This window comes from Hemitrygon akajei, chromosome 29 (assembly GCF_048418815.1).
Source record: "Hemitrygon akajei chromosome 29, sHemAka1.3, whole genome shotgun sequence".
In the NCBI taxonomy this organism is placed as follows: Eukaryota; Metazoa; Chordata; class Chondrichthyes; order Myliobatiformes; family Dasyatidae; genus Hemitrygon; species Hemitrygon akajei.
In genome coordinates, this window is record NC_133152.1 from 3,980,243 (window position 1) to 3,993,264 (window position 13,022).

The window sequence follows — 13,022 nt, forward strand, 5'->3', positions numbered from 1 at the left end:
TCTTTGATATTATTGGCTAGCTTACCTTTATATTTCATCTTTTCTCTCCTTATGACATTTTAGTTGCCTTCTGTTTGTTTTTAAAAGCTTCCCAATCTTATAACTTTGCACTTATTTTTACTTTGTTACATGCCCTGTCTTTTGCTTTTAAATAGTCTTTGACTTTCCATGTTAGTGATGGTTGTGTCATCCCGCATTTACTTCTTGGGATGCACCTACCCTGTGCCTTCTGAACTGCTCCCAGAAACTCCAGCCATTATTGTTCTGCCATCATTTCTGCTAGTATCCCCCTCTAATCAACTTTGGCCAGCTCCTCTCTCATTCCTGGGTAATTCCCTTTTGATGTTAAACTACTCCCAATAATGACTTTCTTTCAGCCACAATGTCATGCCGACCAATCTCTAATTGCACCATGAGTTCATCCATCTTACTCTGAACGCTACGTGCATTTAAATACAGTACCTTCAGTCCTACATTTTTCATCCTTATGAATTTTGCCTCTGTAATACAACTTAACTCTTTGCACTGTCTGCAGTTGTACTCGATGACTGGCTTGTCTTTCCTTACATTCATATTAATCATCTACTTGTAACCCTGCTGGCTCATCCTCAGCTCTATCATACAGGTTCCGATCCCCCTACTGTATTAGTTTAAACCACTCCCAACAGCTCTAGCAAACCTGCCCACAAGGATATTGGTTCCCGGACAAAGTGAAGGAGAATCCCAAGTGATTCTACAGATATGTTAAAAGCAAAAGGATTGCAAGGAACAAAACTGGTCCTCTTGAAGATCAGAGTGGTATTCCATGTGTGGAGCCAAAAAAGCTGGGGGAGATCGTAATTGTTTTATTTTTGCATCTGTATTTACTCAGGAGATTGACACTGAGTCCAAAGGAACACTTTCCTTTAGACATGCCTTCTTAATCTCTCATTGTAATTTGTAACCCACATCCTAGTTATGGTTCAGAGGCCTCTATATAACTCCCATCAGGGTCTTTTTACCCTTGTAGTTTCTTATCTCTACCCACAAGGATTCTACATGTCCAATCCTATGTCTTTCTAAGGGTTTGATTTCATTTTTTTTTAAACCAACAGAGCCACCCCACCCCCTCTGCCTACCTGCCTGTCCTTTTGATACAATGTGTATCCATGGATGTTAAGCTCCCAACTATAATCTCTTTGAACCCTGACTCAGAGATGTCCACAATGTCATACCTGCCAATCTCTAAATGCGCTACAAGATAATTGACCTTATTGCATGTACTGGGTGCATTGAAATATAATCTTCAGTGCGGTATCAGTTACCTTCTCAATTTTGCCCCCATGTTACACTGCAGCTCATCCCATTGACTGCAATTTTGCATTATCATCTGCCTGTCCTGGTTGTACCTGCATTTTTGAGAGTCTAGTTCACCGAATATTCCAAGATACCACAAAAATGCCAGTCATAGACAGTTCAAAAGCACACCTTCCCAATGGGAAATTACAGTCTGCGGATTGTAGTGATAATTCGAGTAAGTACATTTGGTGGAATTGTTAGTAGTTTTGTCTGCTGCCTGCAGAGTCTCGTCAGCACCATCTTCACAAGATTTCTTAGTTAAGAAGGATAAAACTAGGTAACTACAAGCTACTGAGCTTTATTCTCTTTATTCATTCAAGAGATGTGGGCTTCACTGGGTAAGCCAGTATTTAATTGCCCATCCCTCCCTAATCGCCCTTGAGGTGGTGGTGATAAGCTGTCATATTCAACCATTGCGGTTCATGTGGTGTGGGTATACTTATACCATCATTGGGGAGGGAGTTCCAGGAATCTGATCTAGCAGCAGAATGGCAATATATCTCCAAGTCAGATGGTGTGTGATTTGGAGGGCAACTTCCAGGTAGTTATGCTCCCATGTTTTTGTTGCCTTTGTCCTTCTCGCTGGCGGGACCCATGTGTTAGGAAGGTGATAAGAAGTCTTGATGAATAGTTGCAATGCATCCTGCAGATGATACAAACAGCAGCAACTGTTCATTGGTGTTAAGAGTGAGTGAACTGTTGTAGCTGGGGTGCCCCTATTAAACAGACAACTTCCTGTCTGACGCGATACTTTTTGAAAGTTGTTTTATATCCAGGAGAGTGGAGAATATCTCATCACACTCCTGACTTGAGCCATGTGGATGGTGGACAAGCTTTGAAGAATTAGGAGAGGGGATCCTAGCTTCTGACTTTCTAATATGTATACTGTGATTGTGCAGCTACTCCAGTTCAGTTTGATAGCAGGAGATTTGAGAATGGTAACGTGTGTATGTCAGGGTGATAGCTGGATTTTCTGTCGGTATTTGTGTGGTATGAATGTTACTTGCCACCTTTCAGCCCAGACTTGAATACTCTCCAGGTCTTGTTGCATTTAGTTGTACTTTATTATTTATTATTTGAGGAGTCATGAATGGTGCAGAACCTTGTAAAATCTATTATCAGTGAAAATTATTGCTTTTGACCTTATAACTTAAGGAAGATCATTGAAGCAGCTAAGTGACATGTATACTACCGTTGGGAAACTCCTGCAGGGATGTCCTGTGGCTGAGATGATTACCTTCAAATACCCCAACCACTTCCTTTGTGCTACACATGACTCCAACTAATGCAAGGGCTCCTCCTGATCCCATCTGACTCCATCTTAACCTGGATTTTCAGAAGCAATATTTTATCAAATGCTGCCTTGATGTCAAGTGCAGTAACTCTCACTTTGGTTCTGGAGTTCAAATCTTCTGACTACGATTGGACCAGTGTTATAATGAATTCAAGAGTTCAGTGACTTTGGTGGAATTCAAATTGAGATTGTTGTTGAGTAAGTGCCACTTAATCATATGATCAATTATCCCTTCCATTACTTTGCTGATGATTCAAGGTTGATCAATGGGGTGGATATTGGCCAGGTGGGATTTGCCCTCCTTCTTGTGGCCAGGACATACAGCTGGCCAATTTTCCCCACAATGTCAGGTAGATGCCATAATGAACTAGCTTGGCCAAGTTCTGGAGCACGTCTTCAGTATTATTTTACTGGAATGTTCTCCAGGTCATTAGCTATTATTGGAGGAAGTATTAGGGGGAAAAAACAACAGACACAAACTGCTGGGGAAACTCAGCAGGTCAGGCAGCGCCTGTGGAGGGGAATGAACAATCGATATTTTAGGCAGAGACTCTTCATTAGGGCTGGGACTGAAAAGAGCAGAACCCAGAATAAATAGGTGAGGGACGGAGAGGAGCACAAGCTACCAGGTAATAGGCGAATCCAGGTAAGAATGGAAGGTAGGTGGGTGGGTGGGGGAGGGGGGATGAAAGGGAATATCAGAATCTGGAAAGTGATGCCACATTTGTGGGGTGGGGAGGGGTAGAGAAGGGGTGAAAAGATAGGATTTCTGTTCATTTGGAAAGGCATAGCTTTGTGCAGGGAAAATTTTTGTTTCACTAATTTGATTGAGTTTGAGGAGGTAACTGAGCTAATTTATGAAGGCAGGGTGGTAGACACCATCTATATGGTATTAACATGGCTGACTGTCCAGAATATTAAGGCACATAGGATCTCAGGCAAGCTGGCTAATTAGATCCAAAACAAGCTCGAATCCAATGCAAAATGACCTCCTTCCCGCCCAGCAGAAATGTAACCCTGCACCAGCCAGTAAATCTATCCCCATCCATTACATCTGTTTTCCAAATACTTATTTGTATGTACAGGCTGTATGTGCATTTGTGACCTGCAGTAAGAAATGGTTGTCTAAGGCTTTGGCAGGATACAGATTAGATGGAAAGTCAGGCATAATGTTGGCAAATGGAATTAAATCCTGATAAGTGTGAGCCCTGAATTTTGAGGTGTGAAATAGGACATTTCTGATCTGGCTAATGTTCACTATTGCACTTAAATTTTAAAAAAAACAAACCTAATAAGAATATAATAATATACAGGATATAAAAGAATATTGGTGAACAGTAGGGTTTAGGATTCATTTGCCATGCTCCTCCAGAAGATAGAAAAGAAAATGAAGGCAGCACAAAACATGCTTACTTGCATAGTTAGGGCATAGAATAAAATTGGAATGTTATGTCAAAAAATTACAAAACACAGAGTGTACTTGGGAGTATTTTGTGCAGTTTGGGTCGGTAAAGGTCTAGAAGGCAGGATAGAGTGTGGAGATATAACAAGATATTGCCTGAATTGGACAACTTTAGTTATGGAGAGAGAGAGATCGGATAAGCTGTGTTAATTTTCCCTCCTTTCCCAGCAGCAAAAGAGTGATCAAACTTAGAAGTAATCTATTACAGAACTACCTGTGGTCATCACGGTAGCACAGCGGTCAGCGTGATGCTCAAGGAATTCCCGAGTTCAGAGTTCAATTCTGGCACAGTTCCCACAGTCCAAAGACATAGCAGGTAAGTTAGTATATTATTAGTAAATTGTCCCATGATTAGGTTAGGGTTGTGGGGTTGGTGGGGCAGCATGGCTTAAAGGGCTGGAAAGACCTACTCTGCCTTGTATCACTAAATAAATAAAATAATAGTACAGATACTACAGATTGTCAGAATATTTTTTCCCATGGTAGCAGTATAAAAAACAAGAGGGCATTAGTTTAAGGTAAGAGAAGGAGCTTTAAGGGGTTCTTTGGGGGCAGGGGAGTTTTTCTAATACAGAAGAAATCATTGAAATCTGGAACTCACTGCCAGTAATGGTGGTGAAAGGAAACAAATACATTCTCTAGACATGTGGACAAACACTTGAATAGGCATGGCACAGAAGAAAATAAGACCTAATGCAGAAAAATGTGTTTAGTACAGGTGGGCCATCTAAACTATACAGATGAAGTACAGCAGATGATAAACCACTTAGGATGAATGAAAGGGGTGGCTAGAATTCAGGAACTAACTGAAAGAAACTGCACATCAAAACTGAGTCCACAGAAGTAATGGCATACAGGGAAGGAAAAACATCTGATTATTTCATCATCATTATGCATAAATGTGTTAGTCCATGACAATATTAATATAGGTGCCCACCTCATGATCCCAGTTGAGCCTAAGTTCAATCTTCACACTGATAGGACTTTGACCGGAGCTATCAGCACCATTATTCCTATTTGCTACCAGGTTCATAAGGTGCTATTTTCAGTGCTTGCTTAGGAAACACTGAAATTCCAAGTAACTACTTTGTAATTGCAACACATGTATAAAAGAGTCATCACACTAGAAAGATGCATTTAAATAGAAAATGGCACATGGTCTAATTTTGAGAATACTCAATAGCAAGTGCTTTTGTTTTTCTAGTTGTTTTTCTAGTTGTTAGTTTGTCCATTTTATAATAGAGGAAGCTTTCATCAGTCACTGTCAATCTATTAGAAAATAATGCATAACTTCTACAATGTTGGAGTGTAATAATTTTCACAATTCAAGATCCAAACTTATTTATCACCTGTACATCGAAACATATGTCATTTGTGTTAACCACCTCCGCCTGTACAGATTCTTGCTTCGTTGTTAGCCACTGATGAAGTTCCAAAAGACTGGAAAGTGGCTAATGTTGCTCTATTGTTTAAGAACAGTACTAAAGACAAGCTGATCAGCCTGACATCAGAAGTGGAGAAAGTTACTGCAAGAAATAATAAGCAATAGGATGTGCCAACATTTGGATAGACAGTTGATTAAGAATCAGCTTGTTTTTGTGTGTGGGAGTCATGCTTAACAAACTTTTTACAGTTTTTTGAAGTTGTGACCAATAAAGGTAGATGATGGATGTTGTCTATCTTAACTTTAGCAAGGCCTTTGACAAGCACCAGCCTGGTAGGCCGTTTGAAAGGTTTGGTCCTATGGAACCCAGGGAGAGCTAGTTAGAGGGATTCAAAATTGGCTCAGAGGTAAGAGGCAAAGGATGGGATGTTTCTCAGATTGGAGGCCAGTGGTGTCCTGCCAGGGTTATTGTTGTAACCTTCCTATTCATTATTTATATAAATGGTTTGGATGCAAATGCACAAGGCTTGATCAGTACATTCGTAGATCAAACAAAATTATGAGTTATCAAAGAAGGTTATCATAGATGATAAGGTGATCGTGATCAGTTGGGGAAGAGGCCAATGGATTTCAATTGATATAAAAAATGTGAAGTAATGCATTTGTGAGACCTCAGTTGGAGTACTGTTGGACATCTCTTTACAGGAAATACTGGATAAAGTACACAAAATTTTTAATGGGATGTTGGCAGGACTAAAGGGCCTGAGCTATTGGGAGAGGCTGGAAAGGTGGGATCTTTATTCTTTGGAATGTAGTAGAACAGGGGTGACCTTATAGTGCCTTATAATCATGAAGGGCATAGATAAAATGGATGAAAGTAGTATTTTCCCCAGGGTAGGAGAGTCCACATCTAAGAAAAATAGATTTAAGGTGGGGGAGGGCGTGAGGATATAGAACAAGCTGCCATAAGAAGTGGTTATTATTTAAGCAGCACTTGGATAGATACATGAAGGGTAGGGCTTAGAGGGATATGGGCTGAAACTAGCCAAATAGGCCTCTTGATTAGCATAATGTGTTGAAGGGCCTGTATCCCTGCTGTATTGCTCCAGAACTCTATGGAGGACAAAGCCTCAGAGGAACATGACTTCAACTACAAGCACACTCTCCAGCATGATCAGAAACCTAAAGAGCTCTCTCAGGTGAAGATATAAAATCTTGTAAATTATTTAAAGAAACAACAGGGATATTATCCCATGTTATCAATAATAATTATCAATAAAAAATAAGATCACTGGTCAACATTATTACGAGTATCTGGGAGCTAATCGTCCACAAATTGGATGCTCTGCTTCAAGAAATGGATCAACAAGAGGCAGGAATGTTCGAAGCAATTAAGTAGTTTTCATCTGATCTCAAGGCTGTAAATAGCATTAATGCAAAAGCTGTTTTTATTCACTCTTATGAAACTGTACCTGAGCAAAACCTAATCAAAAGCCAAATGGGAACCAGTATGCACCTACACAATAAAAAAAATCTCCAGTTTGTTGCAATGGAATTCAAACTATAAACGTAATATCACAATTTCTTTTAGAGCAAATCCTTAAATCAATTTGCTGAAAAATCATAGCTTTCATTTTTTGTTTGACTGTCTTTGTATTGGCTTCAAGATGCATATGAAAGAAACATTTTAAGAGCTCTTATGTACATCCTTGAAGATAAATTTTTCTGGTGCAATTTTATGATTCTGCATACACCCAGCAGGCAATATGGGTGAATATTTTATTTATTTATATTAGTGATATAACAGCAGCATAGCAACAGGCCCTTCCAGCCCAAAAGGCACATGCTGCCCAATTTCATCCACATGATCAATTAATCAAGTAACCCGTACTGTTTTTTTGGAATTTGACCCTACTATTTATTCACATTTCCTCTAATTGTGGATCCCTGCACAAGATTATAAAAGTATACTTTTGGTTATGATGAAAATTAAGCAAAATAAAAATTGAATCATGGAGACAAGTGTTGGTATCTGGGGGAACACAAAAATGCTGGGAGAACTCAGTGGGATAGGTAGTATCTATGAAGGATAATAAACAATGTTTTGAGTTCTAGACCCTTCATTTGGATTGAATCATTGAAATACTGAATCATTACCATTATTATAATGATGAAGATTCAGAAGGTTCTTGGCCCAAAATGTTAACTATTTATTCATTTCCATAGATACTGCCTGACCTGCTGAGTTCCTCCAGCATTTTGTGTGTGTTGCTCTGGATTTCCAGCAACTGCAGAATCTCTCGTATTTATCATTACCATTATAGCCCCTTCTGCTAAAAACAAATGTTTACCCTAACAATGTTCTTCCCACTACTTCTTTCATCAAAACTTTCTCAAAAAATACCGAGAAGCTAAGAAATGCCTCTGAAACATTACTGAGTCAATGATTGTAAGAATGCTGGTATTAATAATGTAGGTTATCAACACTGCATTTATCCTATTTAACACATTAGTGCCTCTCATTTGCTTGCAATCTTCATTGTATAATGTTACTACCATTCACTGTTTGAAGTAAACTTACAACCAGAAAGAGAAAAAAATTACTATCCACAAATTCAAACAATTTCTCTGATAATTGATGTATAATAACCAAACTTGTACTTTGGAATAGCTAAACTAAGATTATATTTAAAAATGTTTACAAAGTTTTTGTTAATTTTGAAATTAGCTTGTAGAAACTATATTATATAACTTGAACTCTGTACCCAAAATGTACAAAGCATATACTTGAAAATGGGACATACATTAAAACACAATTAACATTCAAAAATAAAAATCCATTTATTGTACCTTGGATCCAAAATCTATCATTTTAAATCCAAGGCTCACTCTTACATCTAATTCCTAATCATCCAATTATCCACTTCTACTTCTTTGGAAGTCAGACAGCTTAGGGGAAAATATTAGCATAGAACATCAGCTCATTCCCATGTTTGAACAGTATTTTATAATTCATAAGAAATATTTCATTGTAGTAAGATCTTAAGGCAAGGCTAAGTTTTAGAAATTCACCCCATCCCATATTCCTTTTCCCTACTAAGAACTAAACAGCAGCTACTCACATCAGTACACCTCAAGATTTTCTGCACAGTTCTTTGTTAATTTATGTTGGTGCAGCCAACATATCCGCACTGCTATTGATTTCTCTGGAAATTCAAAAATATGCTTTACAGCAGATATTCAAATTTGTAGCTCTGAATATAATTCTCTTCCATTAATAGAATACAACACATTAGATCAGTACAATTCCCCATCTGATATAGAACCTCAACCTCAAATATGGCAGATGTTAATATATCATTTTAATTATAATATGCGAGGTATTTTTCCAAATGCACCCAGTTCTTGTGTAACTTCCAGAGTAGCTCAGAACTGAGCAACATAAAGAACAAGTCCTTTTTACCACTGTGGTGCCAAACTGTAATGCCTTTAGAACTCCAACGCAAATGATTCTACTTAACAAGTGAGCAACAGGACAAACACACATCGTGACTTGTAATGTAATACAATTGTCAATGTATTTAGGAACAATAAAATAAAACAGGATCTGAAAAACAATGTATGTTCTGTTGCTAGAAATCTAAAACAAAAACTCAAAATTCTATAAATGCTTCAAGTATCAAAGTGTCCTACTACCTGCAAAATGGTGCCTCTCTCTGGCACTATTTTTTCTAACATCTAGTGGTCAGGAAGCATCTGTGGAATGAATTGACATTTCAGGTCATAGACCATTTGCCTAACCCAATAAAGAGAATCTGCTGGCTATTTGTTCTGGAGGCCTGACATTGAACTCCACAGAAAATACAAGAACACTCTAGCAAAAAAAAATCTTTAAAAAAAAAACTAACTGTTCAGACAGGAAAACATTTCCAGTTTCCCCTGGTCATGATTTTCTCCTATGCCACCTTGAAGAATTTCAGATGCAGCTATTTCATATCAGTTTCTTCTCAGAATCCCTTAAGCTCACAAATGACAATCTCAATCAGAAATAAAATTTGTGAGGGACACTGGAGTGGGATAATAATTCACAATGGCTGTATGCAACAAGCTCTTGAAAACAATTATTTGAAAGTATAGTTACTGCCAGCCTTAGGACCTGGTTGAGCTCTGAATTCTTGACCCAAGATTAGCTGGGACTCAGAATCTGGCAATATGTGGCACCCAGAACATGGCACTGCCCTTCAAAATTAAGAGGATAATCCGGTTAATAATATCATGGGTCACTTCCCTTAAGGAGTTATGAGCAACCTGGTCCCTACACTCCCAACACCCACTCCCCAGATATTCCTTTCCTTTTAGAGTTTTACTCATCCCAAGTGACTCGTGCATTTGGTACTAAACAAACTTTTAATAATGCCTTTTGACTTTGGCTCCACTATTTTATGCAGAAGGAGCTATTAAGGACAGAATCTTAACCATGGCAGTGTTTGGTTAAACCAATCATGTCTGGGTCCAGATTTTGACCGTTATTCTGTTCTTGTACTTGCATCCTTCAGGAAACTATGTATAACATTTTGATGATTTCACCCTGCAGTGAATAAAAAAGATAATCATATTGTGCATTATTACACTCAATGAATTACCATGTTCCTTTTTTTCCTCTGTACTCCACCAATGCAGCAAATTAGGTATTAATATATGTTCTAAAACCAGGAAACAATATTTACTATTCAAAACATGGAACAAATTTCTCCAAAATAAAAACATTGGACAGCTGAAATGAAAATGATTAAAAAAATAGATTTTTAATAAAATTAAGGCTGTGGTTCCAGGAGGAGAAGTGAAAGACTTTAGTGATTGGTAAGATGTACTTACTGGAAGGAGGGTTCAATATAAACATCTTGATTTAACTTGGGAAATCTTCTGCTGAAATACAATAAGACAATTGATATTAGGAATCAACATACTACTTCATATTCTATCTACCAAGATATACCTCCACTACAATATACAGGATTGTTAATTTTGCCTGTGACTGTGAAAATGACAGTAGCATTCAATTCCTTAGTCTTTTGAGCATGCTACCGACATCACCAAACAGTCACAATATCACAAAAAAAAAGCCATAGCTTCTCTCACAAGGAAAGATTAGTTTGTCCATTCCTTGGGAAGGAAGTAGTCAGAGTAGGTTTTCCCTAATGGTAGGTTGAAGAGCAAAGGGGAGCAATGACAACTTAAAAAGTGGGGTCCAGGTAAGAGATTAATTTTCCCCTACTGGCAATAAAAGGGGAGCAACATCTTGTGGGAGGTCAAAATTCTGCTATCGGGATTAAACGGCAGCTTTGGGGAATGTTGGACTTTAGTAATGCTGATAAGCAGCATTAACATGTTTTCTCTTCTAGTCCAATAGTTACCAGAGGGGTAGTAATGGCATAGAGTCACGTGGAATGTTCTTTCTATGAGATGTGGGCAAAATCAAGTACCTCTGGTGACTATGTCTGCACAGCAGCACCTCTACTCAGGGCGGGTGGATTGTTTGGAGCAGCAATTGTATCAGCTGAGTAGCATATAAGTTGTACAAAGTGTTATGGCTGGGAGCTTCAAGAATGTGATCACAAAAAAAGGTTCATTAGATGGGTGACTGTAAGGAGGTAAAAGAAGATAATGCTGGAGCCCCCTCTAATAATATAGTTTTGGATACTGTAAGTGGAGAATGGCCTCTCAGAGAAAAGCAACTGCAGCAGCCATACCAGACTGGTTCTGTTGTACTTCTGGGAGGGATGAAGTGTATTGCACCCTGTACTGACGGTGGTCTTCTAAAGTCAGGGACACAGATGGCTGTCCCATGTCTGTGAACAAAGTTCCAGGACAATATTTTGCCTTCCTGGTGCTGAGATCAAGGATATTTTGGTCCACTATTCTGAAAGGAGAGTGTGATCAACTAGAAGTCACAGTTTCTATTGGTACTAACAATGCAGGCTGGAAGAAGGATGAAATCTTGCAAAGGGAATTTAGGGAGTTAAGTTACAAAGCAGGATCTCTAGGTTTGTACTCCCTATATGATGTGCTAGTGAGACAAGGTATAGAAGATAGTACTTATTGAACGCATGGCAAGAGCTGTTTATGGGATGAGAGGCTTCAGATTCCTTCAGGTTCTCTTGCAGATTTCAGTGTATTAGTTACAAAGACCAGGCGGACGAACTTGAATTGTGTTCAATGGAGGTGAATCGATACAAGCATACAAGATTAGGGTTAGATTGGACAGATAGAGTAATTATTCCAAGGTGGAAATGTAAAACACTAGAAGACTAAGGTTAAGATGAAAAGGGGAAAGTTTAAAGGAAAGATGCAAGGCAACTTTCTTCTTTTTTTAAACACAGAGTGGCGGTTGCCTAGAAAATATATACTACAAAAGTAGCTATAGAAGATATAGCAATGCTTAAGATACATTTAAACAGACACATGATTGGCAGGGAATAGAAGGATATGGACTACGTGCAGGTAGACAGGATTAGTTAGACTGACATCATGGGTGGCAGAGACATGGTGTGCTGTCAGGCTTGCTCCTGTGGTGTACTGTTCTACAGAGAATAGTACAACTCTATGTTCTCCATTCAACATGGTAGTCTTCCAGATGTGCAATGTAGAATTGATTATGCAAGACCATAAGTTATAGGAGCAGAATTAGGCCATTCAGCCTATCAAATTTGCTCTGCCATTCCATCATGGTTGATTTATTCTCTCTCTCTCAACCCCATTCTCCTGACTTCTTTCCTGCCTTTGGTGCCCTGACCAACAACCTCTACTTTAAATAATCTCAATAACTTAGCCTCCACAGAAATCCATGGCAATGAATTCCACAGATTCACCATCCTCTGGCTAAAGAAATTCCTCATCTCTGTTTTAAATGGACATCCCTCTATCTTGAAGCTGTGCCCTCGGGTCCTAGACTTACCCACTATAGGGAACATTCTCTCCACCCACTCTATCTAGGCCTTTCAATATTAAATAGGTTTCAGTGAAAACCCCCTTCATTATTCTAAACTCCAGTGATTACAGGCCCAGAGCCTTTTAACTTTTAGGTAACCTTGTTCAAGGACCCCCTGGGACTGAGGAGGGGAAAATGATCAGCTATGGTTGAATGGTGAACCAGATTTAATGGGCCAAATGGCATAATTCTGCCCCATGTCTTATGGTCTTGTAGCCCCTTTGTAACTCTGATTTTTGAATTTTCTCCCCATTTAGAAAATAGCCTATGCCTTTATTTCTGCCACCAAAGTACTAGATCATCTACTACCCTACACAATATTCCACCTACTTCTTTTCCCATTCTCCCAATCTGTCCAAGTCCTCCTGCAAACTCCCTGCTTCTTTAACACTTCCTGCTCCTCCATCTATCTTTGTATTGTCTTCAAACTTGGCTACAAACCATCAATTCTGTCATCCAAATCATTAACCTAGAACATGAAGAGGTACCAACCCCTGTGGAACACCACCAGTCACTGGCAGCCAACCAGAAAAGGCAACCATTATTCCCACTCTTT

The 13,022-nt window shown here is 38.8% G+C and overlaps 1 protein-coding gene across 4 annotated transcripts in view; it reads right to left on the minus strand.

The window, feature by feature from the left end:
* Positions 1-13,022, minus strand: part of tmem269 (transmembrane protein 269) — a 119,553-nt gene that overhangs the window by 66,459 nt on the left and 40,072 nt on the right. For 2 of the 4 annotated variants that reach the window (XM_073032517.1, XM_073032520.1), the window contains exon 2: positions 10,354-10,404. In XM_073032517.1, coding sequence (XP_072888618.1) covers positions 10,354-10,378 — 25 coding nt within the window. In that variant the 5' untranslated portion in view covers positions 10,379-10,404. The remainder of the gene's footprint in view (positions 1-10,353; positions 10,405-13,022) is intronic. The other 2 variants (XM_073032518.1, XM_073032521.1) reach the window with 1 other exon arrangement.